Raw genomic sequence first — 27,971 nt, forward strand, 5'->3', positions numbered from 1 at the left:
TATTCATAACACAGGACATTCATCTTTTGCTGGACTGGCTGCTAAAATAAATTGTCCAGAAATGAACAGTGCACCCACAATTACAGGCATCAAAACATCACTGTTCATAGTTGTTATTTTATTCTGTATCAAGAATGATCTTTTTTTTAGTTGATTATGTATAAAATCTTTTTAGAAGTTACTCTGGCTAACTTAAACATATTAGTAAGTGGAGGTCCTGGGAGCCTCACAGCAAGAGGATTCTGATTTGAATCCTAGCAGGGGCCTCTCTGTATGTAGGCTGCATTTTCTCTCCGTGCAAGAAAGAAAAATTGTCCAAAGGAATGAATTTAGTGTGTATAGTTGTGTCATTTTTGTCTCTGTGTTGGCCCTGCAATGGACTGGCGACCTTGCTTTTAGCCTGATGGCAGCCTTGACCCTGAATTGGATTAAGAACATATTGAAAATGGATGGAAGGCCTGTGATCAAGTCTAACTGACTCAGTAAGTATGGGGTCCTCAGGTACAAGATCTTCACCCTATCATTGCTGTATTAATGTCCCGTTGCCAACCAGCCTAATGAGCTCCAGAACGTTACTCAGCTTTTACATTCTTTCAATTTACATCCTTAAAAAAGGCCAAGCTTTTATTCCCCTTCTACAATATTTTCATAGTAATACATAAACAGAAAGAAAAAAATAAAGGTATATTAAATGTTCAAAGGAACGGGGAGAAGGCAGTACAGTCGCCTGACAACCGGAAGTTGTACTTCCGTGATCATGGTGAGTTTGATGCTCCGGTCCGGAAAGGCAGCGAGTTGCAGCGAAACGCTTCGACTAAAAGAGAGTGGAGGGGAGGAGAAAGGAGGATGATGGGAGCGACTTTTATCCTATTTATGTGACCCATATCTTCCAGTAGACCCAGATATTATCTTGCCTACTTCTTGTTGTCGAAGATTTTTCTCCACCAAGATGTCGGCGTCGGCGATATTCATCCTCGATCTGAAGGGAAAGGTAAGTTTGTGACGACTTGTTGGTGGGAAGTTGACATTATCAAGGAAGCACCTGCCACAAGGAAGAGTATGTCAACTTGAGAGAGTATCATTATTGAAAGCTATTTTCCATTTTTATCGACGTGCGCTGCCGCTGCACGTCAAATGCCCGCATAGTTGTGTTTCTTGACTAAAACTTGCTGCCGTTGTGCTGAATGAGCTCTTAAACCCTGCCGTGAAGCAGGCAGGAAAAGAAACTGCAACTTGCCAAACTCGTTCACTGATGTTCAGTAAACACAGAGTGCTTGTTCTTGTGCAGCGATGCAGCCCTCATTGTACGCCATGGGTCCTATTTCAGAGTTTATATCTTCACTCTTTAGCCATAATAAAAGGCAGTGTTTTATTTAAAGCGACTGAGAAATTGTCTGGAGGATGGAGTGCATTGGAAAAGCGTTTTAAGAGACTGTATACATTGTATGTATATGTATAAGTAATCTAATATGCCATTTTCCTTGATTTGACAGTTAATACTTAAGAATGTACAACATATTAGAAACCATCTCTTTCCTCAGTGCGTCTGCAATCAGCTGTGTTTGGCCAACGGTCCAACGGTCCACTGCTTGTTTTATAATCATCAAAACATGAAAAAAAGCTGGTAAAAATTCACATGAATGAGACTGAATTCGTTCAGTTTTACTATTGGAACTGTTGAACGATTTTTCTGATTAGTTTCTAATAGCTTTAATGGGGATCAGTTTAGATGGATAGCCCTACTACCTGATCCAACTCTACTGTTAAGTTAACAAAACCTTTGAATATGTCATTAATGGAATTCTTACACTTGCATTTTCACAATTTCCTGACATTCAAAGCTCTCGTGAAGGTAACTGTCAGTTTAATCAATGATTAAGCATTTCTAGAGTCACTAGGAAGGCAACATAAGGAATTGAAGAAGAATCTTTATCTGCTTGACAACAATACCCATCAGGGAGAAGGATTCGTCTCTCACAGCCTGGATGTCTGATTGTGCAGATTAAAGGTTTTTTCTCTAGCTTTCTTGCTATCTATTTATCTCTGCCTGGGGCAAGTCGACAGAGCTTCACCTGCGATTCTCACCCTGCCTCTGCCTCTATCCTGACCAGACTAGGTCCTCTATTACAGAAATAAAAGAAGAAATTAAAATTGCATCACTAAAGTGCAAAAGTGTGGAATAGAGTTGAAATATTCAAAATGATATCGCACATGAAACTATTCATTTGGGCTAGCTTGGAGACAGTAAAACAAACCATTCATGTATAAAGAGACGGGCCGCTTCAGCCCTCAGACACACGGCTGCTTCGGAAGCCACGTCCGCCCTTTACTCCTCCACCATCGGGCCTGGCCGTTTCCCGCACACCTCCTGGGCACCAGACTACACATGACTGGCTTCTGGGACCTGCTGCACAGACCAAAATGTCAGGCTATTGAAATCAGCATGGTATCATTTGTTCCAAGTGCTTCTCGATAGAATTTTTAAGATTTGAACATGGTGAAGCGGAGGTTTTTGCGGAGGTCAGCTGCAGCCTAAAATGTGATCGCAAGTCAAGCTTAACATCCTCAGATTTAGTTTGATGAGCGATAAGTAATCATCAAATAATTGCATTTGACACTTTGTTTTTTTTTATAATGTACTTTTCACCCACAATTAGTTTAAGTTTGATGACATAAGCAAAAAGGTGGCTGTCAATAGCCAGCTTCATATCCAGCAGTTCCAAGCTACCCGGGTAGTGCTTTTGGTAAAAGTAAGGCTCTGTTATAACCTAATCAACAATTTCAAATGGAGCTCATACATTTTGTGGAACACCAGTGCTACAAGTGGAAAAAGCTAGTCTGTGGCATTGTGGATCATGGTTTTATCCCAAACGATTTTTTGGCATGGTCGCCCACCCCTAATGCTAACAAGGAATGCTAAGAAGAACATGCTAAAGAACAGCATGTTAGATCACTGTTAGCACGCTAACAGGCTCCAAGTGAAGCCCCAAAGAGCTGCATGTGTCACTATAGACTGCTGTTGATGAGGCACTGTGACCGCTCACAAAGTTAAATGATGGATCAACTCTGTGGCATCTTTTTGTGATTTTCAGTGTGCCATTATTTCATCCACAAGTAAACTACAGTTAATCCCAACAGCTGTCTCTTCACGTCCATTAATCAGACTGATGCTGGACTGACTCAGCGAGATTTGCACTGTGATTGTTTCCCAAAGTGTTGATGGATGATTCAGAGTGACATTAGCTTTGCTGAGATTTTTTTCTGGTCATGCTTGCCTTCGGGATATACACTCCAATGAGACTTTCCCAGTTGCTGTTTGCCTTTAAAGGTCAGCAGTGAGTGGATCCTATTGATTTCACACACTGAAAAACAGTCACTCATTGCTGTATGAATCCCATTAACTACATTCCTCTAAATCCTGACTGTGATTTGAGTATTATTTTTTTTATTTTTTAAAGGCCATCAATAGCATAAATTTGAACTGATTTAAGCAGCAATGGATCACCACAGTGAGAAGATGCCTTGTGCTGCTGGAGAAAATGCAGTTTTGAGTACAGCTCAGTTATCGATGATCTTCTAGTGCTGGTCTTCACGGGACATTTTGGAAAAATGTCTTATTTGTCTATGGAAAACCATACTTTAATAAATCTATTTTTGTTTTGTTTTGCTGCTAAAACAGTTGATAGTTTTGATAATTATTCTCTATCTTTTTTCCTTTTAATGAAAGGAATTTTATGACATTTTTGAATGTCAAATATCTTTGTTCAGTGACACTAAAGTCAGAAGGATGCTTCAAATGTGATGAATGTTGCTCTTCTAAACATCAACATGTTAGCATGCTCCCAGGCGTGACCTCATGATAATTAGTTGTGAAGCCAAAGAGCTCACCTTGATATAGTGTATTTTTAACAGACAGTGGAGTGACTTGCTCAGCTGTAACATATGCACACTCGATTTGAATGTGACCTGCATTATTAAGTAGCTCTGTTTTGCTTTGAAGAATAGATCTTCTGTTTGTGCGAGGTGTTCTTTTTCATGTGTCCTGCTTTGCTGAATGCTCTACACTATCTGATGTTTTCTTTTTTTTTTTATATGACACACATTTTAACCAGCAAAACATCACAGATGTTTTGACTCTCGCATAAATTTTACTTGAAACAGCAGCCTTTTAAATTCACATTTTTGATTGCAGCTATCTAGGCTGTAATTGATACTTGTCACATTCATATTGTCCAACTGAAATGTCTCTCAAAAGCAAGCTGCTGTTTGGTAAATGACACGTTACATGCAAACAAACACACAGTGGGGAATGAGAAACTGTGAAATGAAGAATAAAGTAGTCAAACTTTTCAAGGCGCGTCATAAAAGATGTGTTGGATTTAATTTTCAGGGACCAATTGGAGAGCAACTGATAGTGTCACTGAATCATTGATCTGGGAATTGTTTCTGAGGTTAATGGACTGCACCATGACTGAGTTAGTTATCACTTTGCCTTTCAACCCTTTGCAGCGCTCTTCATGCCCTCACTGAAGGCTGCTTGAGTTGAGCATTTTGTGTTTTAGACCAGTTCTTTAAGTGTAGTTAAATTCATTTGATCAATGCATCAGCACAAGCACACTTTTTCAAATGGACCACAGCTGACTCATTCATTGAGTTTGATTATTTGATTAAATTTTTCATTTCTAATGGTAATATTACCTATTTTGTCCATGTTGATACCCAGTTATCTAAAACGGAAGACAAAGCAGCTAATCATCCCATTTGGAAACACATTTGGTTAACGCCTTTGAATGGTTATTGTCAGTGTTGTTAATAATTGCTAGCTTTCTAATTGATGGATATTCTACACATTTAAACCAACATTAAACTCTGTCCATTAACACTGATGCTACATGGATTGATGCATCGTACTGCCAAAGTCAGCCTGCTGGTTGCGTCTCCTTTGTGTATTGAAAGGCTCTTACGCATCGGGCCGTCAGTCGGCTGTGGGGAACATCTGGAGCGTCTGCATGCGTCTCTCTTGACTTTGTTGGTGTGTAGCCCACCGCCTGCACTGTTGGACCTCAACATCTTTTTTTTAGCTAATGCAGCTCTTTAAATCAGTTGAGCCTCTGTCAGTGAAACAGATTAGTCCGACTGGGTTTTTTTTGTCTCTGTTTATGCACACAAATTTCTATGGTGACCTAATGAAGCAGTTGTGATAAAAAGCAAACACTGTTTTGTTCACATTTTTTTCATCTACATAGTGCTCTGGGATCTCTCGTGGAATACTGTTGCTTCCACTTCTGTGGAATAAACTGCTGCCCCCTTCTGTGCTGGAGAGATAAGTCATCTTGTGCAGGCGTGCGTTCTAATTGGCTGTTGGACGCAGGCTCTGCAGTGGGTTTGAGGGCTGTTTCTTTGCTCAGACACTTATGACACCACTTTTGCCTTCACAGTTTGCTGCATAAGAAGCCCAAACACAGCTTTATCAGGGACAGTTTCCTCAAAGATTCTTTCTGATGGAATAACTAAGCACAACACTGGAGAGTGGACCTGCTGTTCAGACTAGTTTGAGGAATTCTTTTTTGATGGTTACCTTTATCTATCAAGGTTTACTTTCAGAACTACAAAGTGAATCACTGGGTACTTTTTTTTTCAGGGCCTTCAATATTGCAGCTCTTTTTGATACAAGGATGTGTCTATATCTCATTCTCTTTATCCAGTGACCTCTGAACTATTCTCTCGGTGGTTTTCATCCCTTCACAGTACCTGAGCATTGGCCTCTTCATATCCCTTTTCTGCCCCAGATTACTTTACTTTGCTGGAATGTCACTTTTTTATTTCTTATTTCCTCCTGCCTTTGTTGCATCTGCCCCTGTGTGACCCGTATGCAACAGACTCCTCTATTAAAGAAGGAGGGATGCATTGTGTGTCTGTGAGAGAGTTTCATTGAGATCCCTCAAGCATAGAAGCTTTTTCCCGAAGTCTAGTAAGATTGCTGACTCATCTAGGCGCGTGCATGTATGATTGTGTCTCTATTTAAATCAAGAATTGAGTGCTTTTTCTGAGCCAAATTATGCATAGTGTCAAAAAAGTAAAAAAATATGTATATTTTCACACAGATCGGTCAAACATAATGGACATATCTGAGTGTTTTTCTGCAAATATTAACTGTTGGAGTGCCGTAAAGTCACACAGGCTTTGACGTAGATTTCAGGATGTACAAGGCATAGGTAAACGCACCACGAAGATATACTTACAGTTGTCACCTTCATCTCTGCACAGCGTCATTTTCAGCTGACAGAGCTTCATGTTTTTAGGTTTTACATGCTGACAGATCATTACTCACAAATACAGCCACATGCACCGCTGTGCTGTGAGTGAGAACAATTATGCACACTGCCATGGCTTTAGGGATATTATCTGTTTCATGCTTACCTCAGTATTGTCAGATTTTATATAGTTAAAAAGAATATTGATATGAAGGAAAAAGGTTATGTACTGCCCAGCCCTATAGCCCAGCGTCAGTCACGAATGAGGATCAGACCAAAGAATGAAGTTACTGCCATCACTCACGTGCATGACGAACCCCTTTGCTAATAAGTGTGCCCTGTTGTAGTTTACAAAGACTCAATTATTTGGGACTTATTAAAACCATAAATTTAATTTCAAATACACAACTAAGTTGGACGAACTTGCATCGCATCAGAAACATGATTGAAAATGAAAAGAGCATGTCAGACACGCTGAGTCTTTCACAAGTTAAGGGGGGGGGGGGGCTCGCCACTCTGGGAAACTAAGTGAGGATCAACATTTCTACATTTCAAGAACAACATTTTCCAGTTTAAAATTGCAAAGACTTTGGAGATTTTGTTATCAAGGCTGAACAAGGCTGAAAACTAACAAGGGAACGAGGCTCACTGAGCTCCTCAGGTGCTCCGGTGGCACCGCTTTAAAGGACACCATTTTGTAGTGCAAATTATGGCATGGGCACAGGAACCCTTCTGAAAGCCATTGTCTGTGAACAAAGTTCTTCACTGAATTCCCTAATGGCATTCAGATTTCACAGTGTGGTGACACTGGTCTCAGAATAACACAATGCATGTTTATAAGAAGATCCTTTTTTAAATAGTTCATTTAGCAGTGTTAACATCAACATGTCCAAATGTAGCTGACCATCCCACAGCTAGCTTTATTTCAAGTCTTCAAGTATTTTATGTTTTTTTAGAATTGTTGTCACTTTTGGATGAAATCACTGAGAAAAAGATGATTTGATGCAATTTGCAAGTACGACAAAGAACCTCTGAGGAAAGAAATGCAACTGGCCTTTGAGCTGTTGTGTTGGACAAATAGAAATATGTCAGTAATTCATCATTATGGGAAAGGAATTAATGTTGGCACATTAAAATCATCCCATTCTGCTGCCATGCCATACGATTACACAACTGGAGTTACTAAAAATAATAGCATTTGCTTTGTCTGAATGCAAGCAAAATACAAAACTCTGTATTTTTTGTGGCAATTGGCACCACATGGTTTGTTAGATTTCTCAGAGTAATAATCTTATGGACCTGGACAGAGTCGGCTCCAATTCCTCTCTCGCGTTGAGAAGCTGGTCATTCATCTTTCATGATAAGGTACCTATCAGTCCATTAAGCTACAAAGAAGAGGTTCCAAGCTTGAGACACAGCTTGCACATTTACTTTGGAGCTGAGCTTGGAGAGGTTTTTTATTTTCTTTGGTTCCTGAAGCATCTTTAAGCTGGAGTGCAGATTTGTTATCCAAGCCAAAGCCTATGAATCTTTAATGATTGTCGTTCCTCCGTAATATTGCCTTCTGCCTCAGTATTTTCTGTCTTCGTGTTATCTCTCTAGGTCCTGATTTGCCGTAACTACATGGGGAACATGGACATGAATCAGATTGACCACTTCATGCCCATCCTGATGAAGAGGGAGGAAGATGCTGAGATGACGCCACTGGTCAGCCACGGCTCGTCACACTTCATGTGGATCAAACACAGCAACCTTTACTGTATCCAAAGAGAGTTAATTTCCCAATTTTGTCCTTTGGTGTGTCTGTGTGAAAACAAGCCTTCTCTGTAGATGCTCTGAAAATCTAAATTCACCAATTTACCACATATACTGTGTAGTCAGAGTTCCTCACACGTTTCTAATTCAGCATCATATTGCAGATGTGGGTTATTACAGTTGTGAGTAACTGGGATTTCCAGGGTACTGCATTATACAGCGAGCGGTTTTCTTAATTGCTTGATTGCTTCGTGCCATTCTTAGATATAATGCTGCTTCTTAACAGCTCTTTCTTCAGTGGTGGCGATGACTAAGAAGAATGCCAATGCTGCTCTTGTGTACTCTTTCCTTTATAAAATAGTACAGGTGAGTCTGATATGTGAGACCATCATTTTTATCTTTAATTTTTAGTAAAATGCTGGAAAAGTAACTCAGAATGTTTTCATTCAGATTCTCATTAATTTCTTCAACTTCATAATTTATTTCGGTCAATCCATTTCTGCTATTTATCCTTTGATCTCGTAGCATATTTACCTTTGTCTGTATTTAAAAATTTGTTGCATTGCATATGTAAATGTTTTTTGTAAAAGTGCTGTTGTCATCGTCACCTTCGATTTGAACTGTAATCTAAACTGATGCTTTAGCTGGCTTCAAACCTAAATACCAGAAATTAATATTTTCAATCGTAGCAATCTATAGTTATATCTAGTCAATCAAACAGCATAAACTGTACCAGTAAATCATATTCCTTTGTCTGTTTTTTGCTACAAATCTCTTGAATGTTTATTCAACATAAAGCATGTAGCTACGGGTTTTCCTGTCTTTATGTAATTACTGTCAGTAGATGCTCACTATATATGCAGCACAAAAAAAAACAAAAAACTGGCAGATCATTTAAAAGCAGATCTGTCTTCTGTTTGTAGGTGTTTAAGGAGTACTTTAAGGAGCTTGAGGAGGAGAGCATTCGTGACAACTTTGTGACCGTGTACGAACTGATGGATGAAGTGATGGATTTTGGATTTCCCCAGACAACTGAGAGCAAGATCCTGCAAGAGTAAGAAAAGTATAACACAGCCACACATCCTCAATGCAGTGGTGATTAGCATGTTAAAGTTGAAGACCATATTCGCTCGGAACATGTGGTATTTTAGATAAGAGCAGGTAATCCTGACAAACTTTAAGCCATAGCTGCTTTTTATTATTTGTTTTTTAAAGCTTCCGCATCAGATAAAGTGTTTAAAAATCAGGCTGATGAACAGACAAGGTTAAAGTTTCAGATTGCACCAATTAAGAAGTAATTGTCACACTCCAGATTGATGTTAATGTAATGTAACAACATTTGCTCAAGTGGTGCCTGTATCATCCATCAGGAAAAGAGTTTTTCTGTCAGCTTTGAATTTCATGCAGTAAGTGAGCAGTGGAGAGGGAATAAAAACCCAAAATGATTAAGTTTGAAGCATCCTGGTTCCAGCCATGTTTGTGTTATAGGTGTAAATAGGGTTAAACTTTCACTCTATATTCTGCACACAGTAACATGGGCTCATTGAGGGCATTATCCACTTGGCTTTTGAAGAACTGAAACATTCATTGTTGCAAAGCGCATTGTTAAATGGTATCATGTCTCAAGAGTGTTTGGGCTTTGTCTGGTAAAATGTGACTGATATTTTGCTGTTTTTGCACTGAGGCTTGGCTTTGGTTATGTGTGTGTGTTTATGTGTACAGTTTGTGTGTTCAGTGTCTGAATAGTGCTGATAATTACCAGGCTCCTATTGGCACTCAAACACAATGACACCGTCAGCTGGACACACTTAAGACTCTCAGACAGAGAAAAGCCCTGCTCCTCTCTCCAAGGAGACACACAATTGTCATCTCTGTCTTGTGCGAACACACGCTCGCACATCAACACACAGTACACACACGTATTGACTGTATCTGCCTCTGGAGGCTACGACTCCAGTTCTCTAACCTTTTCATGACCCAGCCATCACAAAAGCACAGTTTTTTTTTCTTGCGTTATAATACTGTGTGCCTGCTGAGAGTTTGAATGGGTTAGTGTATGTGTGGGTGGATGCAAGTGAGACTGCATGAATACATGTGCCAAATGTTGTGTTCACACGTGTCTCTATAAATCTTCGAATATGCAGATGAAGTTGTTTATATAGAGACAAAGTATATCATTAGTCATCTTGGGGCATTGTAGTTAGTAAGGTCAGGACTGTACAGAGAAACATGGCTATTGTGTGTGTTTCTTACAACTGCTGCTGTTATGTTAATTTGTTAGTTTTCTGCCAAACTCACTTCCAGATCCCTTCATTAGCATTTCTGAGGAGAAGGAGGCAAATCAGAAACACGTAAAGCAGCAAAACAAACCAACATCGACCCTAAGCCCACTTGTCATAGCTTTTCATCTCTCAGCACTTGCAGACTTTCCAACATGTCAGCAAGCATTCAAGACTCTGTAAGTGGGAGGAACTGGGACAGAAAACAAGGGGAAAATCTCTTGCCTTAATCTGTCAATCAATCTCTAACTTGTTTGTGTTGCACTTTTTCTCATCGACATTTGAAAGAAAATTTACGTTTGATGGGAAAACAAGACCTTTCTGCTAGTTTCTGCCTCTTTGGGAGGATTCGATTGCATTCATTAGCTTCACTTGGCCCGTGCTCAAGCAGTAAAGTTAGTTTAGAGCAGCTACAGCTGACAGTTTTATTCTAACTTTAGGTGAAGTGACAACAGGGAGCTGTCACACAAATCAACAATTCATTTTGGCTTCAGGTGGCTTTACAGTAGGTTACTGTTCATTCTTCAGTTGTCAGCAAGCTGTTCTTCAACTTTATTGTCCTGTTTTGCTCACACCACTCATTATCAGAGCATTATCGTCTGTGCAGAAGGCACAACCAACCGGATGTTTCCTCCAGGAGACATTTAAAGAATTAGCAAAGAATGAAGACTTCATATACATCAAGACTTGCTTGGTGACCAAAAGCAAAACTCTTGATGGGCTTAAGTTCAGCTTAGCTCAACAAAATGTTCCGTTGTCACTTTGAAATCTTACTCAATATACGTACATTTTGGGAAGTGAATATTTAAGAAAAGGCCTACAGTTCTTCAGGTATGACAGATTTAATTGACTTAGTTGTTATTGACCATAGCAAGATGTTTCTCAAGATGGGCTGAAATCAGCAAAAGAGTGATGCTGAATTCACCAGGTGGTCTGAAAAGGACTGAAAATGAACTGCCAGATCTGGAAATGGGAAATGGACTGTATTTGGCACTTTTCTTATCTATTTGATCACTCTAAGTGCTTTTACACTGCAAGCCACCTTAACTCACTCACACACACACACTCATACAGCACGTAAATAATGTCACTACACAGTGATCCTTAATTACACACATTCCCACACCAAATTATAAAATAATTCTACTGTTACTATGCTCTCTTATGCAGATACGGTACCTGAACAGAATCCATTAATGTCTGAACACTAGATTAGTAGTGTAGCGTGACCTTGCATTTGGGAAGCAAATTTAGGCGATGGTAGAAGGTCAGAAGTAAATTGATTGAAGGGTGAGATGACACTACTGCAGGTAGAGTAGTTGAGACCACTGTCTTTTAGAGTGCTGGTCAGTGTTTAGAATTAATGGCTTAATTAAGCAGATTTAAGGCATGTGGCTGCACAACATCTGTATTAAATCCTTTAGGAAATATGAGCTAATTCTCCACTCTCAGTTCAAGTACCGGTCAAGAGCACTCATTCAGTGTGTTTATAATGACGCGACTAAAGTACCATTTGTTCTTTTTTTCATGCCGTCCTTTGCATACTGTTCACGTTTGTAATTTATTTGATAATGTAATGCTGTTTTTGTTAAGAGCCATTAACAGTAAATACATGAGCTTTAGTGCTTAGTATCCCTCAATCCCATCTGCCAAGTGCCAAATACAGTACAACCAGTTTGCATGATAATGTAAGCGGACAATTCAAAATGTGTATGATTACATGAAACAAATGTTTTGATGCTGTCAAAGACCAAGCTGGAATAACTGTTCCAGTCTACATCATATTCCAGAGAAAAGTATTTTTTAAAGACCAAAACCCCAGACAGGCCTGCAAAGGAAATGAGACCACTATGAGGTAAACAGTGATTGGAGGCAGGTGTTTGGATAAAAACAACCCCGGTCACATGCTGTTTATCGGAGTATAGCACCGTCTTATTCTCATGACAAGTCATTAGGTGTCCCTGGAGAAAGAAAGGACTGGTAAAATAAATCCTCCTACCAAGAGATCAGTGTGTGTTTCTCAGAAATAAGGATAGGTGCAGCTGTCCCCTCTTTTTCTGAGTGAATCCAAGACTTTATTAAGGGGAGCTAAGTGCACGTAAATTCATAACTAATTAACTTATGGACACTTGTAAAGCTAAAAAAAAAAATCAATATTCTTTTAAATAACTAAAGGATTGAATGACTGTGTGCAGCTGATGTGAACGCTAGAAAGAATTTACTCAGTAATGAAGGCTGGGAATCATGGGGCCTTGGTGATTCTAACCGCCAGTGGAGCGAGGTGGGCTCAGACATGGCATGTGAGGTGAGAAACACTTCAGGTTTCAAAGCTTGCTGGGCTAAAATCAGGTAGCTTGTTGGAGTCATTGCTTCAGTTTTACTTGATTTTTCCTAAAGATGAAATAGTAAGTTCTCTGGACTGCCTGTGTCCTCAGAAATCTGGGCAGGTATGCAGGTCTCGATCCTCACATCCTCCTCTTTGCATGACAAAGGAGATCTGAAAAAGGCAAACGTGTCAAGTGTCTGTTAATTCAAAACTAAAGCAACAGGAAATATACCACAGATTTGTAAATTATTTTCAATAGCAGTAGCAGAGTATTAAAGTACTAAATGTTGTTAGATAAAGTTATAGGTCAGTTAGCATGTTTCTAACTTAACTGCACATTTGCATTCTGCTTTGTGTTTCTCCCCATCCCTCAGTAGCCTCTTATAATGTAAATTAATACAACTGAATTCCCAATAAAACTGCTTATATTTGCAATTTTGTCTGTTTCCGTTGTCAGATGGCAAAATGACGTCCCAAATGAAAAACGTCCCAAAACACCAGGTGTTATCACACTCTGCGTGTGCTCTGAAGTTCCATCTTTTTGCATCCTTTTGTAAATAGTGTATATTAATGCAGCCAAATTCCAAATTAAGCATGTCAGGAATTGTGACTGAAAACAAGCCCAGGAGGACTGTATCGAAGATTTTCCAGACTGAATAGATTCTGATTTTATAACCGCAGCATCTTCAGACAGAATTACCGCTCAAGAAACTTAAAGAGGACATTTGCACAGACTCACGTTGAGCTGTGACCATCACTCAACCCACTTTGCATAGTGATGGGTTTGCAAAAGATGGTCCAAGAATGTCAGCTTTTTTATTAACTGCTTGTTGTTGAAAATTGTCAAATACTCATTTAAATGTGTTACTTAGATTTTATTTATACATTCATGTATTCATTTACTAATTTACTTGGTATGAATCTACATGGCCTGACAAATATTAGATAATGAAATAATGATAAACAACAGGCTCTGACACCTCTGATAAAATAATTCTGTTATAATTACATGTTATGTAAAAACATGTTATAACGACCAACTTTACCATAGAAATAAAGGTTTACAGCCTGGTCAGAAAATCGGTTTTGGACTCCACGGCATTTTTCTTGGTTGTCTTTTTTTTATCAGCAGTACGTAGGGTGAATTCGATATAACTTATTCATCTGAATTGTATGTCGGCTTAAAAGTCCTGCATTGTTAAGAGCGAGGTGGTCCCTTTGAGTGACTTCGTAGCTTCTGCCTAATCAAAGTGCACAGTGTAGCTGAGTTAGCTGTCAGAGCCGTCCCCGGCACATCACATGGATGCTGTTACAGATCAGTTGCGCCTGATGAAATTTCAAATCTGTTACCAATTTTAATTTGTGCACCATCACAAGTTTCTGAAATTGTGTGATCTACATTTACTAATAAAAATGTGTAAACCTTTGAAAATGTAAGCACATTAAAAGTGTTTCAGTGCTTCTTCGTGGTCCACCGCTCTTAAGGGGACGTTTGCTTTAGTTTATTTATTCAAGCAATTCTTAATAGTCAAACAAATGTACGTGCCACATCATTATCCATGACTACAGTCACAATGGATTTATGTAAATCTGTTTTCCAATTACATCCATGAATGGTCTTCCAACAAAAAGAAAACAAAGCTCCTTTAATTTATTTACAACAGAGCATCTAATTTATTTAAAGTCATGAGGTGTAATTAATGTGAAGTAAAAAACATTCCTCAAGAAAGATTGTGTTCATATCGCTTGATGAACACACACCTTCTTTATTACCCTCTCACATTACATTAGCTTTTTCCTTCTCAGTAGAATTAGGTGTATTCTGTATATTTTTAGTTAATTCATTTTATTTTAGCTTTTTCTGTTTTTATTGTTTTTTTTATCCTGAGTTTGGAAATGATGTCACCTTAAACACTCTAATGAAGGCGATGAACTTTCTTTTTTCCACTGGTGTGATGAATGAACTGGCACTTCACTCAGCAGGATTACAGGCTGACATTGGACACAGCTGAACGTCTTTTCTGTGTCTTTGTGTCTTTCAGGTACATCACCCAGCAGGGCCATAAACTAGAGGTTGGCGCACCTCGACCACCTGCCACCGTCACTAATGCTGTGTCTTGGCGGTCAGAGGGCATCAAATACAGGAAAAATGAAGTGTTCATGGATGTTATAGAGTCAGTAAATCTACTGGTGAGGACAATGCTTGCTACTTCAGTGTTCTAACTCTTAAAGAAAGCTGCACAGGACGAGTGAATTTCCAGCTTAGTTTAATTTGTTCAGTAGATATACATTTATGTAGTTTTTTCAAAAGTAAACAAAGTTGCAAGAAGTCAAACAAAAGGTAGAGTAGAAAAACCCAAAAGGAGCAATTGATACACCTATTATTTCCATTAATATCCCTTAAAAGTGGTTATAATATTCTCTTTGTTAGTTTCTTTGTGTTCGTGTCCAAATCATCTTTGTGAAAACCTTGGTTTGTTTTGACTGCTCCACACAGTTTTCCTCTTTCCTTGAATTGAATCACTGAGGAAATGGGCTCTAATGTCAGTAATCCTCCCTTCTTTTTCACAATGCCATTATGTGTCATTGTGTTCTATGAGTAGTCGTTAGATAAAGGCTTCAGAACACATCAGGGGCACATCACGTTTTTTTCTGCAGCTCAGAATGTAGAGGTTAATATGTAGAGGTTTTAACTGTTACTTTCCCCTCATGGTGTGACTGCTGAAAATGGTTTTGAATCATGCCATCATCTGGTGGAATTGGATTATAGTATATTTGTGTCCAAACAAGCGGGCATATATAATGTGTCTTTAAAGTTTTTCCTTTTATAGTTATTCCATTTTACTGTCCCTGGAGCTTAAATAGGCAATAACACTACATTGTGGTAATGTGGTGTAATTAGCCTTCACAACAGAGAGAGGTTTTATGGTTTCTTCTAAGTCCACAATGTCCTGCAGCAAATGAAACAGAACACATTTGTGTACATGATCATGCTGAGTCTTTAAATACAAATCGACTCTCCCCTCAGATGTTTTGTCCTTGAAAGGACAGTTCAGGGACAGCTCAACACACAGCGGCAGGTTTTCATCAGTAAAGAGGAAACAAATAAGAGGAAGACATTTGATCATTGCTGTGAAGCTGCAGTTGCAACTTCCTTTCCTGTGAGCAGGGACTTTTTAAAAAGTGTTGTCTTCATTGTCTAACACACCGGTGCCTCACCTACATTTCCTCTCCCTGGATGCAAACAAGCCTCCAGTTTTCTCCGTCAGTCTGCTCGTATCTGCTGAAAGGTTGATTTGTTGATTTGAATTTTGTCATTCTGATTATTGTGCGTTGGTGCAGAATACATTTTTACACGAAGCAGCTTGAGCTTTATTTATATTTGCAAATAGCAAACCCAGCATTCAGCTTATTTCAGGGTTCTCACATTACTCCTTCAACGTGAACAAAGGCTCATGTTAAAATGTAATGATTCTGTGTTCTGTCTCGAGGTGAGTGCCAATGGCAGTGTGCTGCGCAGTGAAATAGTGGGCAGCATCAAGCTCAAAGTGGTCCTGTCTGGGATGCCTGAACTAAGACTGGGCCTCAATGACAAAGTGCTGTTTGAGATCACTGGCAGTAAGTACCTTTCAGATTCAGTGCCTTCTATCGTTCATACATGGGGAGCATTTATGACACAACAGAGTGACGGTACTGAAAGTGCTGAAAGGCATAAGCTAGATCATGATATTTCTCAACTCATTTGTCCTGCTTTACCAAATCTAACAGACATTACATCTAACAGATTCAGCCAAAGTGAGAATAGGGACATTTGATGCTAGTTATATCTTAAACCAACCCATATTTGTGTTTGCTGTGGTTATCTGTACAGCTCCAGCAACCTTTTAACTACACGTATAAAACATGAGCAGTTTTTAAAAATATGTTCTTTGTATCACTGTTGAAATGAAGGTTACTTTGCTTTGTAGATTATAGAAAATTAGATTTTGTTGCAGTATCAACTGTTAGAATTGTTAATGTTCAGACATGTATGTTAGTAACTGTAACTAAAGCACATTCTGATGTACACGCACCTATGGCATAGATGATCATAAATGTATAGTGTGGTTGTCTGTGATCTGGCCTTGAAATGATCATTTTCCACTTTGTTTCATACAAAGCAAACAGTGACTGTTGTGTATAACTGACGTGATGATTTCAAGATGCCCAGATTTGATGTTCTGTGACATTGAGAGCCTGCAAACTGTGACGGGCATATTATTATTTTTATTTTTTCATCATGAATGAAAAATATTATTTTTAAATAGGTCTAAAAATGTCCAACTTTCAGTACAAAGAATATTGGCTGTTTGGTGGTAGAGCTGTTTGTTGCTTACTCTCACCTTGAACTCACCCTCATACGTCTGAATCCCAGCTCTCGTCCTTCCTCTACCCTCCCCCCGCTCCCCCTCCCCACACAGCCAACTCACTTCTTCCATCAGTGTTTCCCACAGCTACATCCTCCTTTGCCTACCCCCAGACATCCTCCATCTCTTCTTACTCTTCTTAGCCTACATTTCCTCACTGAAGGGAAAAGACACCATCACCATCTAGTCTTTTTGCCTCTGATTTAATCCTCACCCCAGGCTACAGCCTTGCAGATGAAAGGTGAGGGTCTGTGGCTATCCTGTGGTTGCAGTCCACAGCCCCCCTGCTGTGTGCTGCAGTGTGGGAAATAACAAATCCACAGAAATGCTGATCCCAAATAATGTTCAAACACAAACGCACTCTCACACACTGCATATTAATACAAATATTAAAATGTTTCTCATCTTTAGTAGTAACACTTTTTTACATGTCATTTCCCAATCATTTGTAATTATTATTCTTGCACTGTTTGTACGTCCTATCCCAACTGGATGCAGCCAAAGTGTGAGATTATAAATCATTTAATGCTGCCCTCCACTGGCAGAAGTCCAGAATTGTAACAAGAGTTGACTGTAATAGATAACGGTCAAGTAACATTCATATTATTTACCAATTCCAAACTAGTGAACTTAATTACGATGGTCTCAAAAAGGAGTTAGTTAACATGGTCTTTTGTGTGAAATATTTGATTGTCTTCCACTGCTCTCCAAGATAAGTGGAAATTCACACTCGGTGGCCTTGTGTCAACTCAACTCAGAAATGATTTATGACTGAACATGCTTGTAAATTATTCATTTTGTCTGTAAGATATAACAGGCTAGGTGATTTTTTTTAATATATATATATAATTATTTGTCAGGTGTAAATGAAATTCAAAACATCAATATGTTTATTTTTCTTTTTTTTCACAACCTAAAACACAAGTCAGCAAAAAATGTTCCCATTTGTGAAGATTAAATGGCCACCCAAAGAACGCTTAGATAGATGTTTACCAAATGTCATTGTAACCTGGTTTGTTTTGATAGACTCCACAGAGCTTACTGCTGTGCATTAAAAGCATCGACACAGGTGAGAGTGGTCTTAAAGGTGAACCACCGGGCAGGCTGCATTATCAATCCTCCGCTGACATGAACACACACACACACTGGCCTCCTCATCTGGTCCCTTAGGTCCAAGCAGTGACACAGTGTGTCCCATATGACCTTTCCTTGGTCTGTGTTGATAATGCTGCATGCGAGTGATGTTGCTTGTATTTGTGATACTTACTTAAAAACAGAATGAAAAATGGCCACATTTCTAAATGGCTTCTTTGATTTACCTGACAATGAAAGTGTCCTCGCTCATATAGACCTCCTATAGTCCTGACTTTCAGAAATGTCACAAACATATGCATACACAAACACACACGCACACAAATGAGCAAACACCCACAAAACCGATAGTCAAATGAACAAGTTTAGCAGAAGACCCACAATCACCACAGCTGTTTTCCACTACTCGGCACCCTCCATTAACCACAGTGGAGGTGAATGCTGGGCTTTTTCCAGCAGACTACAGATGTAGCCTTTTAAAGAGGTCACCTCTTCAAATGTCCATTGCAGCCTGAGAGGAATATTTGGAAAAACATCATATACCTTTTGGGTTCAAAGCAAGTAATATGAAGATTCCTCTGTATTCTAAAGACTGAATTATGGAACTGACAAGGTTAAAAATGATCATGAATTAAATAATCAGGCATGAAAATACTTAGTTAGTTGCATATAATGGTTGAGCACCTTTGAAATGCTTATGCAAATGTGACTAATATCTACCGTCTTTGGTGTGCAAACCGCAGGGACAAACAGATTTACACTTTTGCTGTTACATGAGAAATGTAAAGAACAAACTAGCATTTTATCTCTTATTTATTTAAGACAGACTTTGTCACTGTAGTCATATTCCCTCAAACTAGTGGTAGTGTTTGGTAGAGCAATGGCTAAAAAAAGTGTTTTGTTTTGCTTTGTTTTTCTGGGTTATCCTGCAATATTCATTCATTTCGTTCCACGTGTGTTAGTGCAAGTGTGACTGTGTTTGTAAGGCAACTGATTGGGCTCCAGTGGGGGAAGAAGATGATGGCAGCAGGTATTGAGGGCAAACCATGTGCATGCTTGTGTGTGGCAGCAGAATTGTTCAGTTGGGGACAGGAGGACGGCAGATGGATGTCATAGCACACTGCTTCTACAGTGTATTCGAGTGTGTGAGATTGAGTGAATGTTTGTCAGTCATTATTACCTTGACCTTGATTCCCCCCAAGGCAGCATGGAACGCTCTCAATCTTTTTCGTGTATTTTTGTGCATGCGTGTGTGTGTCAGGAGAGAAGAGCAAGACTGTAGAGCTGGAGGATGTGAAGTTTCATCAGTGTGTCCGTCTGTCACGCTTTGAGAACGACCGCACCATCTCTTTCATCCCCCCTGATGGCGAGAGCGAGCTAATGTCGTACCGCCTCAACACAACAGTGAGTCGGGCACACAAACAGATCTGTCCTCTTGAATAACACACAAATATCCATGCCACCTGCATACCACAAGCGCCAAGAACACATGAATTATTTACCCTGTGCATACTGTAAGTCTCAAGCACATCCATTGCGACTTCAAATGTTGATGCTAAAATATATTTATCCTTCTTTACTTTTCACACAATTTGAACTGACATCCTGTTTTATTTATTTATTTACTCATTTTAGTTTAAATATATATATTAGTTTTTGTTACTTTTTATAGGGTTTGTCGCTTATCTTTTAACCTTTGACCAGTGCTGTTAATATACTGATTGGTCATTACTTTGTGAAGCATCTACATTTTTGTACGAGTTGCATGGTTATGAGACGGTTCATCTTGTGAGGCTCCAAGCCATCCACTTGTGGCTGAAACTTAAAACTTTGGACCAATCAGCATCCTGCATCTGGTAGCTACGGGCGGGTTTTAGGTGTGACAGTGACTGACTGATTCCATTTGGTTCATTGGCTCATCTGATTGGTTCTGTTTTCTCTCATGACTTTGAAGGAAGGATGCTCCACTCATTTTTTCCACTCTTTCCAGATGGTTCTGTGAAACAAGCCAGCTGGTGCATCAGGTTAATAGACACAACCTGCAAATATTAACTGAAAGAAAATTTCAGTTAGTATTGCTGATTGATGAGCTCTGACAAAAATGGGTACCTGGACTCATTTAGATATAGTATGAAAATCTCAGTCATTTATTAAGAGCAAGTTGAGGGATGTTCAGGCATCTGTCTGGGATGTCTCAAATATTTATATGAATCATCCATATAAGAAGCAGACGTAGGCTAATGTCTGTGGTAAAATGCTACCTTTTAAGGTTGAGCAAACAGCTGTTAAGATCTCCTGGTGTTACTGCACTCTAAAACTTCTAAAATGTCTTCACTGGTAAAATGATTTCTTAAATACATATTCAGTCAGTCCTCTAATCTCTTATATTACAGAATGTGTTTTCTTTCTATATACTTGTATGTAGACTTTGTTTCCTCATATGGTTCAGTTAATAGCTCATTCATTTGTGGTCTTGAGTACAGGCAGATATCACAAGATGGTCAGTCTGGACCCCCTTCTTGGAGAAAAAAGAAAGGAATTGTCTGCTTTATTTCATTGTAATATACCACAACTATATTTGAAAAAAAAAAACATACAAGCATGGAAACAGAGCATGTTGAACTGACTGCTTTGAATAGATTTTCCATTTGTTCATTTTATGATGCAAAAAGGGTTCGTGTGCATGCTGTGAGCATGTGAGCTTATCAATTTACACATTCCCTCAGTTGACCTTCTTTTTCTTTTTTTGTCAGCTTTGCTTCCTGCTTTGCCAGCAGCAGTGATTTTGCTTTTCAGTCTGCTAGAAATATATAATTGGGATTGGTCACTTGCTGTCAACTCTGTCTATTACACACGAGCACACACATATCCAGAGACAGAAAGCCTGGGTTGACTTACCAAGTTTATAACCAGCGTTGTAGTACCACTTAGGAAGATCCCCAGTTTTAGGCTTTGTGAAGCCATATCACCTAAAGACAACCTGGATATATTGAACCTGTTTTCTAGTACAGGCCTCAGGTTGCACCCCCTCAACCCATCAGGGACCATAGATATAGAAAAACCAGGATGCAGTGACCAAGTGATGACAAGCATTGTTCAACATTATGTGAAATAGCCTTCTGGTGCTTAAACCAGAATAAAATGTTTACAGTTGTTAGCTGCCCTCCATGTTTTAGTATCTTGTACACTCTTATCATCCAGTGATGTATTCGCTGATGTACTCGGCTCCACGCTCATACCTCTGACCTTGTCCACCCTGTGTTTCGATCTGTCCCTGACAGGTGAAGCCTCTGATATGGATTGAGAGTGTGATTGAAAAGTTCTCTCACAGCCGTGTGGAGATTAAAGTGAAGGTAACGATGAGTGACACACAAACAGAAATATGCACACATCAAAACCACTGTGTCCTATTGCCCTCTTCTCATTGGCTGTAGTCCCTCCACTAAAACCTATTTATCTATAAAACCTTATCTATCTCAAGTGGATTGCAGTTTACCATCTGTTTGATGTCTTGACAGCCAAACAGTAACAATTACAAGCTACACTGCATAATTATTAGGATATACTTGATTTTAATATAGATGTGTTTTCTTTTTTTTACAGTAAAGTCATTAAATGACTTCTGAACCTTGTCCTCTGTCACCTTCTGCAGGCTCGAAGTCAGTTTAAGAGCAGGTCCACTGCCAACAATGTGTCTATTCTGGTGCCGGTGCCCAGTGATGCTGACTCACCCAAGTTCAAGACCAGCACAGGCAGCGCCAAGTGGGTGCCCGAGAGGAACGTCGTGCAGTGGAACATCAAATCATTCCCTGTTAGTGTGGCATATGAACGAACTCACTGTTCATAAACCAAACCCACTGCTAAATGGCCACCTCATCTTGTTCTATCACCAATATTTTCTTTCTTCAAATAATTGGGTGACTAAATTATTGTGTAAGGACACTTTGGGCTTAATACAGTATGTGAGGACCACGTTTATCCATTTCAAGTCCAACAGCAGGTGGCGCAATTCTTGCTTTTATTTCCAATTGTGTTGCTTAATTTTTGATTCATTCCTACTTCTATGAAAGTCTTTAAAAGGAGAGCAGCATCACAGTGATGCACGTCTACACACACTAAAAATGATGTAATGTTTGGATAAGTATTAGACAGCAGCTGTTTGTCATATTGGGATCGACCTCCCCACACACATAATAGCATCTTAACTATTTTTCCCCCCTATTCCTCCCTGTTTCAGTGACAGTCTTGGCTCTAACGACTGTTTAAACAAAAGTCAGACTGACTGAAAAAAGCACATAAATTCAGCCAAGGTTCCTTTTATCTATCAAATTCTGATATCGCCTCAGTAATTCAATACACCTTCAGCTTGTCAAGGAGGGTTAAGAATTACCGATGACATTTTGTTATCCAGCTCGTGTGTGACTCTTCAGGAGATTTTTCTTTCTTTCTTGCACTCTCCACCTTTGAATACCATAAAGCTACAAATTCTCATAGGAAGCCATGGTTAACAAGTAATTAATAATGTAGTTTGAGGAAACAAGCAAAGCATGGCTTGCCATGATAAACAGAGCTCACAGCCAACAAGCCTGCGACTCCATTAACTTATGTGAAACCTTATTCTAAAAGGGACAGTGAACAAAACTTTTAGAAATGAGTCAGTTTTGTATTTAATTATTGTATGTAAATTACGAATTTATCATTTACATATTTAGTTTTAATTAGGTATGGCATTTAAGAATGCATTTCAAATGCAATTTAACAAGGATATATATAATTTTTTGGTTATAAAAGTACCAGTTAACCAAAGACTCTAACAGCCTATCATTTAACCATTCAGCAGCTTCTTACTGTTATAAACGGGGTCCGGCATGAATGCACAATCTTCTGCCAGAGTTGGTCTTTATTTGACAGACGAGTATTAAGGAGCCTTAGTTTTGTAGGCTTTAAAGTCAAAACTCACACTTTCTGATGTGCAGCAAATGAAACCAAAGTACAAACTAACAAATTCAATCCTCAGATGATATTCTGAAGAATGATTAACCTGTTTATTGGTTGCGTTTGGCAGACGCTGAGTCCCATGAATTGATTAATCTTCTTATGACAAGGGACTTGTCTCCTGTTTCCATGAATATTGTTTTCAGACAAAATAACCCAGTCCTGATGGAAGTGACACATGTAGGAATATAACCGAAACAAACTAAAGTCTTGTTGGCTGAAAGGCTTTTTTGTACATTACACTGAATTTATTAGTTTAGCAGACCCAGCAATGGGAGGATTGTGACCTTCACTGTGTTCTTATTATGTGTTTGTAGGGGGGTAAGGAGTATGTGATGCGGGCCCACTTTGGGCTGCCCAGTGTGGAGAGTGATGAGCTGGAGGGAAAGAGACCAATCACAGTTAATTTTGAGATCCCTTATTTCACTGTTTCTGGCATTCAGGTAGGACTTTTTCTTTAAACCCATTACAATCTCACTTTAGTCTTTCTTCCATGTTTACCTGCAAGTTAAATATTACACAGCTTGAGTTCCACACATGGGCGTACTGCGATGAGATACTTAACTAAACAACTGGCCCTCATTCAGTCTCAGGAAGTTTGTGGGTAGATTTTTTTCTTGTATTTTCACAGTTTAACACACACTTTGGCCTTGTGTTTTCCAATTCAGCAGATCCCATGAAATTGCAATGAGTAATTTATATTTATGACATAAACTGTACAGTACCAGTCAAAAGTTTAAATTGAAAATGAATGAACACTTATGATTAGTTTTTATCACCATCCTGAGAATGATACATTTCATGAGAAAAGGAACTGTTGTTAGTGGTGTAAAAAAGGCATTTTAAGATCTAATGAATCTATTTGTATTCAGTTTAGATTAAAAGATCTAAACCAGTCTCAGCCTATAAAAGAGAAACTTTGGTGTTTAGGAAAATGAATTAAACCTGGCGATACGTTGATTTCTGTTTTTGTATGTGAATGAATATGATAATGATATTTTGCATGCTGATGTTCCACAGGTGCGCTACCTAAAGATCATAGAGAAGAGTGGTTACCAGGCGTTGCCGTGGGTGCGCTACATTACACAGAGTGGAGGTGAGAAAAGAAAGCACTTAAATATATCTCAACAGTGAAAACATTCACACTGATGATTACCTACTTGGCACTAGTTTTATATAGGAGGGGAGTCTAATGCTAAGTTTGTGGAGAATGTTTCTTTAAAATAGTTATTATTCATGAGTGAAACAGTTGCAAGGTAAGAACAATCCTTGGGTCAGCATAATAATAGTTTAAAACTTTGTTTCATTGTGACTGTGTTGGTGTGTTTTGGCCACATTTGCTTTGACAGTGTTATCTCCCACAGGGAAGGACAGAACAAGTTCAGACAGCTTAAAAAACGTAATCTCTTTACAAATGATATGAATTGTAACAAATTTTCATAGCATGCATGTGCAGTACTTAAGAGCTTCAGTCTAGCGTTTCTTTTTTCAGCTTTTGAATATCAACTTTTTGTTATTTAAAGGCAGGATGGCTTTGAGCCCAAGCCATTTGGGAAACAGAGGTTACTCTGATGTTAAACATGTTTTCCCTAAGAGATGAGAGTCAGAATGTCTTTCTGCATCAGTATTCACCGTGTGCACCTTGAATGAACCCAGCCACATTACATACATAGTATACATTACCTGGCTCTGTGACCAAGAGCCACGGCACCAGGGGTTTAGAGTGACTCAGTGAAGGTATGCAAGGACAGAACCTTTACAAACTGGCTGGCTTTATTTGGGCTCAGTTAAATCTTTCACTGTTGTCCTTGTTTGAACAGACATGGCAGTTAAATTTGTGTAGCAATGCTAACCACCTGGGATTTTGAGATTCAGCCGCTGCCCTGAGAACGACCTTGTATCTGTCAAACTCAAGGGTGACCTAAAGGACAGCAAGAACCAAGAAGTGCCTGTAGCCTTGTAGCTCACATCAGCTCACTAACTTGACATGTTATCTATACAGCATGTTTACTTTATCTTAAACAAATGCATGATTTAGTTCATTCTCTATAGTCACCTTAAAACAATAGTATATTGATGACACCGCGGCAGAATCCTTCTTAGGCACAAATAGAGATGACTTGGAGATGGAGATCCAAGCTCTCTTCATGACCACTGCCAACATTCTTAAGTTTCATACCTGCCATCCACAGGCATAAACTCAACACCATTACATCAGTCTTATTCATTACCTAACTCTGTCAGGTAGGACGTTCAGCTGCAGAGGTTCGATGTTATCCATGAATACCAGGGGGCTCCCAGGGTGCCACTCTGCAAATGCCAAGGTCGCTTTCTTTTTTTACTTTAACATCAGCAAGGAAGCAAAGAAGATAGAGAGGAATTGTGAGGAGGACAAAAGTTGAATATGACTTAATGAAAGAAAAAAGATTAATTTTGGGAGACTGCAGATAATTCTTTCTCCTCTCTTACTGCTGCCATCAGCGACACAGGGAGGGAGACCGTCTCGATCAGATTTCACCCAGTACTACCTTCGTGCTGATTAAGTAATACCTTGATACTGTAGACTGAAGGTCCTAACTTATTAATGACTGTTGAACAGGCACCCAGTTGTACTATACAGCAGTGAGTGATGACATCACTAATATTTGACTGCCACTGATCAGGACATTATGAGACAAAGATACACACCCTGATGCTGGTTGTCTCTTTTACTCTAAATTTGGATGCTGATGTTTTTCATCTAGTCATTTTTTTAAGCTATGGATAATTTGGGGAATTTGTCTTTTCAGAGGGTCATATTTATTACTATTTCATTAGAATGTCATTGGTGAGTTTCAGAAGTTCAGCAGCAGTTTGTCCCAGAGGTGCTTGTGGTAAGGTCAGAGCTCTCTGCAGGCAAGTCCAGTTCTTAACACCAAACTGAGAAAACCATTTCTTTATGGAAAGCTAAAATTCTGAGGTCAACTCCAGGTTTGCTGCTGCTCTTTTTATTTAAGTTAGTGAACTTACATTGTATGATCATTTTTCTTTTCTGTTCCTGGGATTCAGTTCTGGCTTTGTGCTCACCATGCACAGCTTTATGGTGTAGATTTAAATGTTCATACATTTGTGTTTATTAGAAAAATTTCATTAGAAATCCCTCTCTAGACATCCTTAAACCTGAGGAAATAATGTGCTATCATGCAGACTTCTCCTATCATTTCATCATAGGAAGTGAGAACTACAAGGGGACTATTAGCATTATGATACATCGGTATCATAATCCGTATCATCAGAATCAGTATATCTGATTTTCCTAAATAAAGATTGTGGATTGTTGCAAAGTTTAGATGTTAATTTATAACAACATTCAGTGTGAATTGTATTAATTATTAGCAAAATGTATTCGTGGATAGCTTCGACTCGTGCAATCCTGTGTTGAGATATTGTCTTTAATAGTTCATCTGATGGCATTGATGTGACGTGCATGGGTGATGAGGGGAAGAAAGATGTGCATTAACTCTCTGCTGTTACATTTCTTGGCAGATTACCAGCTCCGGACAAACTAAAGGGCACAGATGCTGCTAGATGAATGGATATTTTCTCCCTCTGTCTGTCTTCGTCTCTGCTCTCTATTTCTCCAGCTCCCTGTCTGCAGCTGACAGCCGAGGACAGGTGCAGGAGGACATATGAAATTTTTCCCCACTGTGACTGGAAACTGGACATCATCCCTTCCTTTGTTACTAAGCTCAAACTGTAAAGAGTGTTGCATCACCTCTGACCTGATGTTTCTTTTAGAAATTCCTCAGGACGCCACTAAAACATCTTAGAATATGAATAATGAACTCCCAACTCCAGCTTTATTTACGGCACAGTTTGTGATGTCAAACATTATTTATGGGGAGAACTTAAACTAATATGCTGTGCCAGCATACAGAAGCTTTTGTGTTTTACTCCATTTTTTTAAAAAAATTTTTCCAAAAAGGGCCATAAATGTTAGAATTTGTACTTTTTCTTCCCTTTCCCCTCTAGAAAACATTATATATTGCTTCATTCCGGATCACAACCGCCGCTTTAAATCAGTCACCATCTTAAGCGATCGGCATTTTCATTCCTCGTATGCAATTTTTTTAATATCTTCATCGTGAAGATGCATTTTACCTTGTCACCCCTCTCAAAGACGTGTTCAGTGCCCTAAAAAAGGAGGGGGGGGGAAATCATCACCATTAACACTGTGAGTATAATCCCCAGTGCACTGAAACGAACACCAGCAAGCAGGTCAATGATTAATAAGGTGCAATATTGTCAAAGGCATTGACAGTGTAACATAATATCCAAGACCCATGGGGCTTGTAACCTTGTCCTTGTTCTAGAAATCAGCTTTGTAGCTTTGAGGCAGTGACTCAAGGAATGAGCATTGTACAGATCTTTTTATTTTTTTCTTACAAGATGTGACAATATATTGAGTGGTAACCGTTTTTTTTTTTGGTGTTTTGGTCTTTTTTTTTACTCTCTTAGAGCAGTTTTCTTCACCCCCTTTGTTGTGCATACATTGCATCACATCTTTATAACCGCATGTGCTGTTACGACCTTCTATTACAATCATGTTGTTGTCTCGTGTGGGGACCAGTTAAGACACCAGTGGGGATTTTTTAAAGGAGTGTGTTATCATTTGTTGTCATTAATTTATCAACCACTGTTTGTCCATAGGAGATAAAGGGATATATTTGGAAATAAAGATTTTTTTTACAACTTCTTTTGCAATATTACTGTTTCTCTCTTTATTTGTTTTGTAGAAGGAAGTTTCTGTATGTAGTTCCTCATTAGTGTGTTTAACCAAATTGAAATCCATGAGTAACAGGATGAATTAAATGCTCTGAAAATG

General features: G+C 39.0%; 1 protein-coding gene across 2 annotated transcripts; it reads left to right on the top strand.

Annotated features, from left to right (window-relative positions):
• The first annotated feature begins 757 nt into the window (after positions 1-757).
• ap1m3 (adaptor related protein complex 1 subunit mu 3) lies at positions 758-27,834 on the top strand. 2 transcript variants are annotated; one of them, XM_072389066.1, is made up of 12 exons: positions 760-991; positions 7,857-8,013; positions 8,308-8,375; positions 8,933-9,063; positions 14,657-14,804; positions 16,106-16,232; positions 19,374-19,516; positions 21,394-21,465; positions 21,765-21,923; positions 23,425-23,550; positions 24,128-24,203; positions 26,633-27,834. In XM_072389066.1, exons 1-12 carry the CDS (start codon positions 950-952, stop codon positions 26,653-26,655), a joined length of 1,272 nt encoding a protein of 423 aa, XP_072245167.1. In that variant the 5' UTR covers positions 760-949; the 3' UTR covers positions 26,656-27,834. The 2 variants fall into 2 exon arrangements, with proteins under 2 accessions (XP_072245168.1, XP_072245167.1); XM_072389067.1 differs by lacking the exon at positions 23,425-23,550 and having other exon boundaries at positions 758-991.
• The last annotated feature ends 137 nt before the right edge of the window (positions 27,835-27,971 follow it).

This window comes from Leuresthes tenuis, unplaced genomic scaffold (genome assembly GCF_036924035.1).
Source record: "Leuresthes tenuis unplaced genomic scaffold, fLeuTen1.0.hap1 SCAF_7, whole genome shotgun sequence".
In the NCBI taxonomy this organism is placed as follows: Eukaryota; Metazoa; Chordata; class Actinopteri; order Atheriniformes; family Atherinopsidae; genus Leuresthes; species Leuresthes tenuis.

Excerpts from the sequence above, each read along its gene's own strand:
- ap1m3 (XM_072389066.1), top strand. The coding sequence starts at position 950 with ATGTCGGCGTCGGCGATATTCATCCTCGATCTGAAGGGAAAG. Across the intron at positions 9,064-14,656 it reads GAGAGCAAGATCCTGCAAGA|GTACATCACCCAGCAGGGCC; the intron begins GTAAGAAAAGTA and ends TGTGTCTTTCAG. Across the intron at positions 21,466-21,764 it reads GTGTGGAGATTAAAGTGAAG|GCTCGAAGTCAGTTTAAGAG; the intron begins GTAACGATGAGT and ends CACCTTCTGCAG.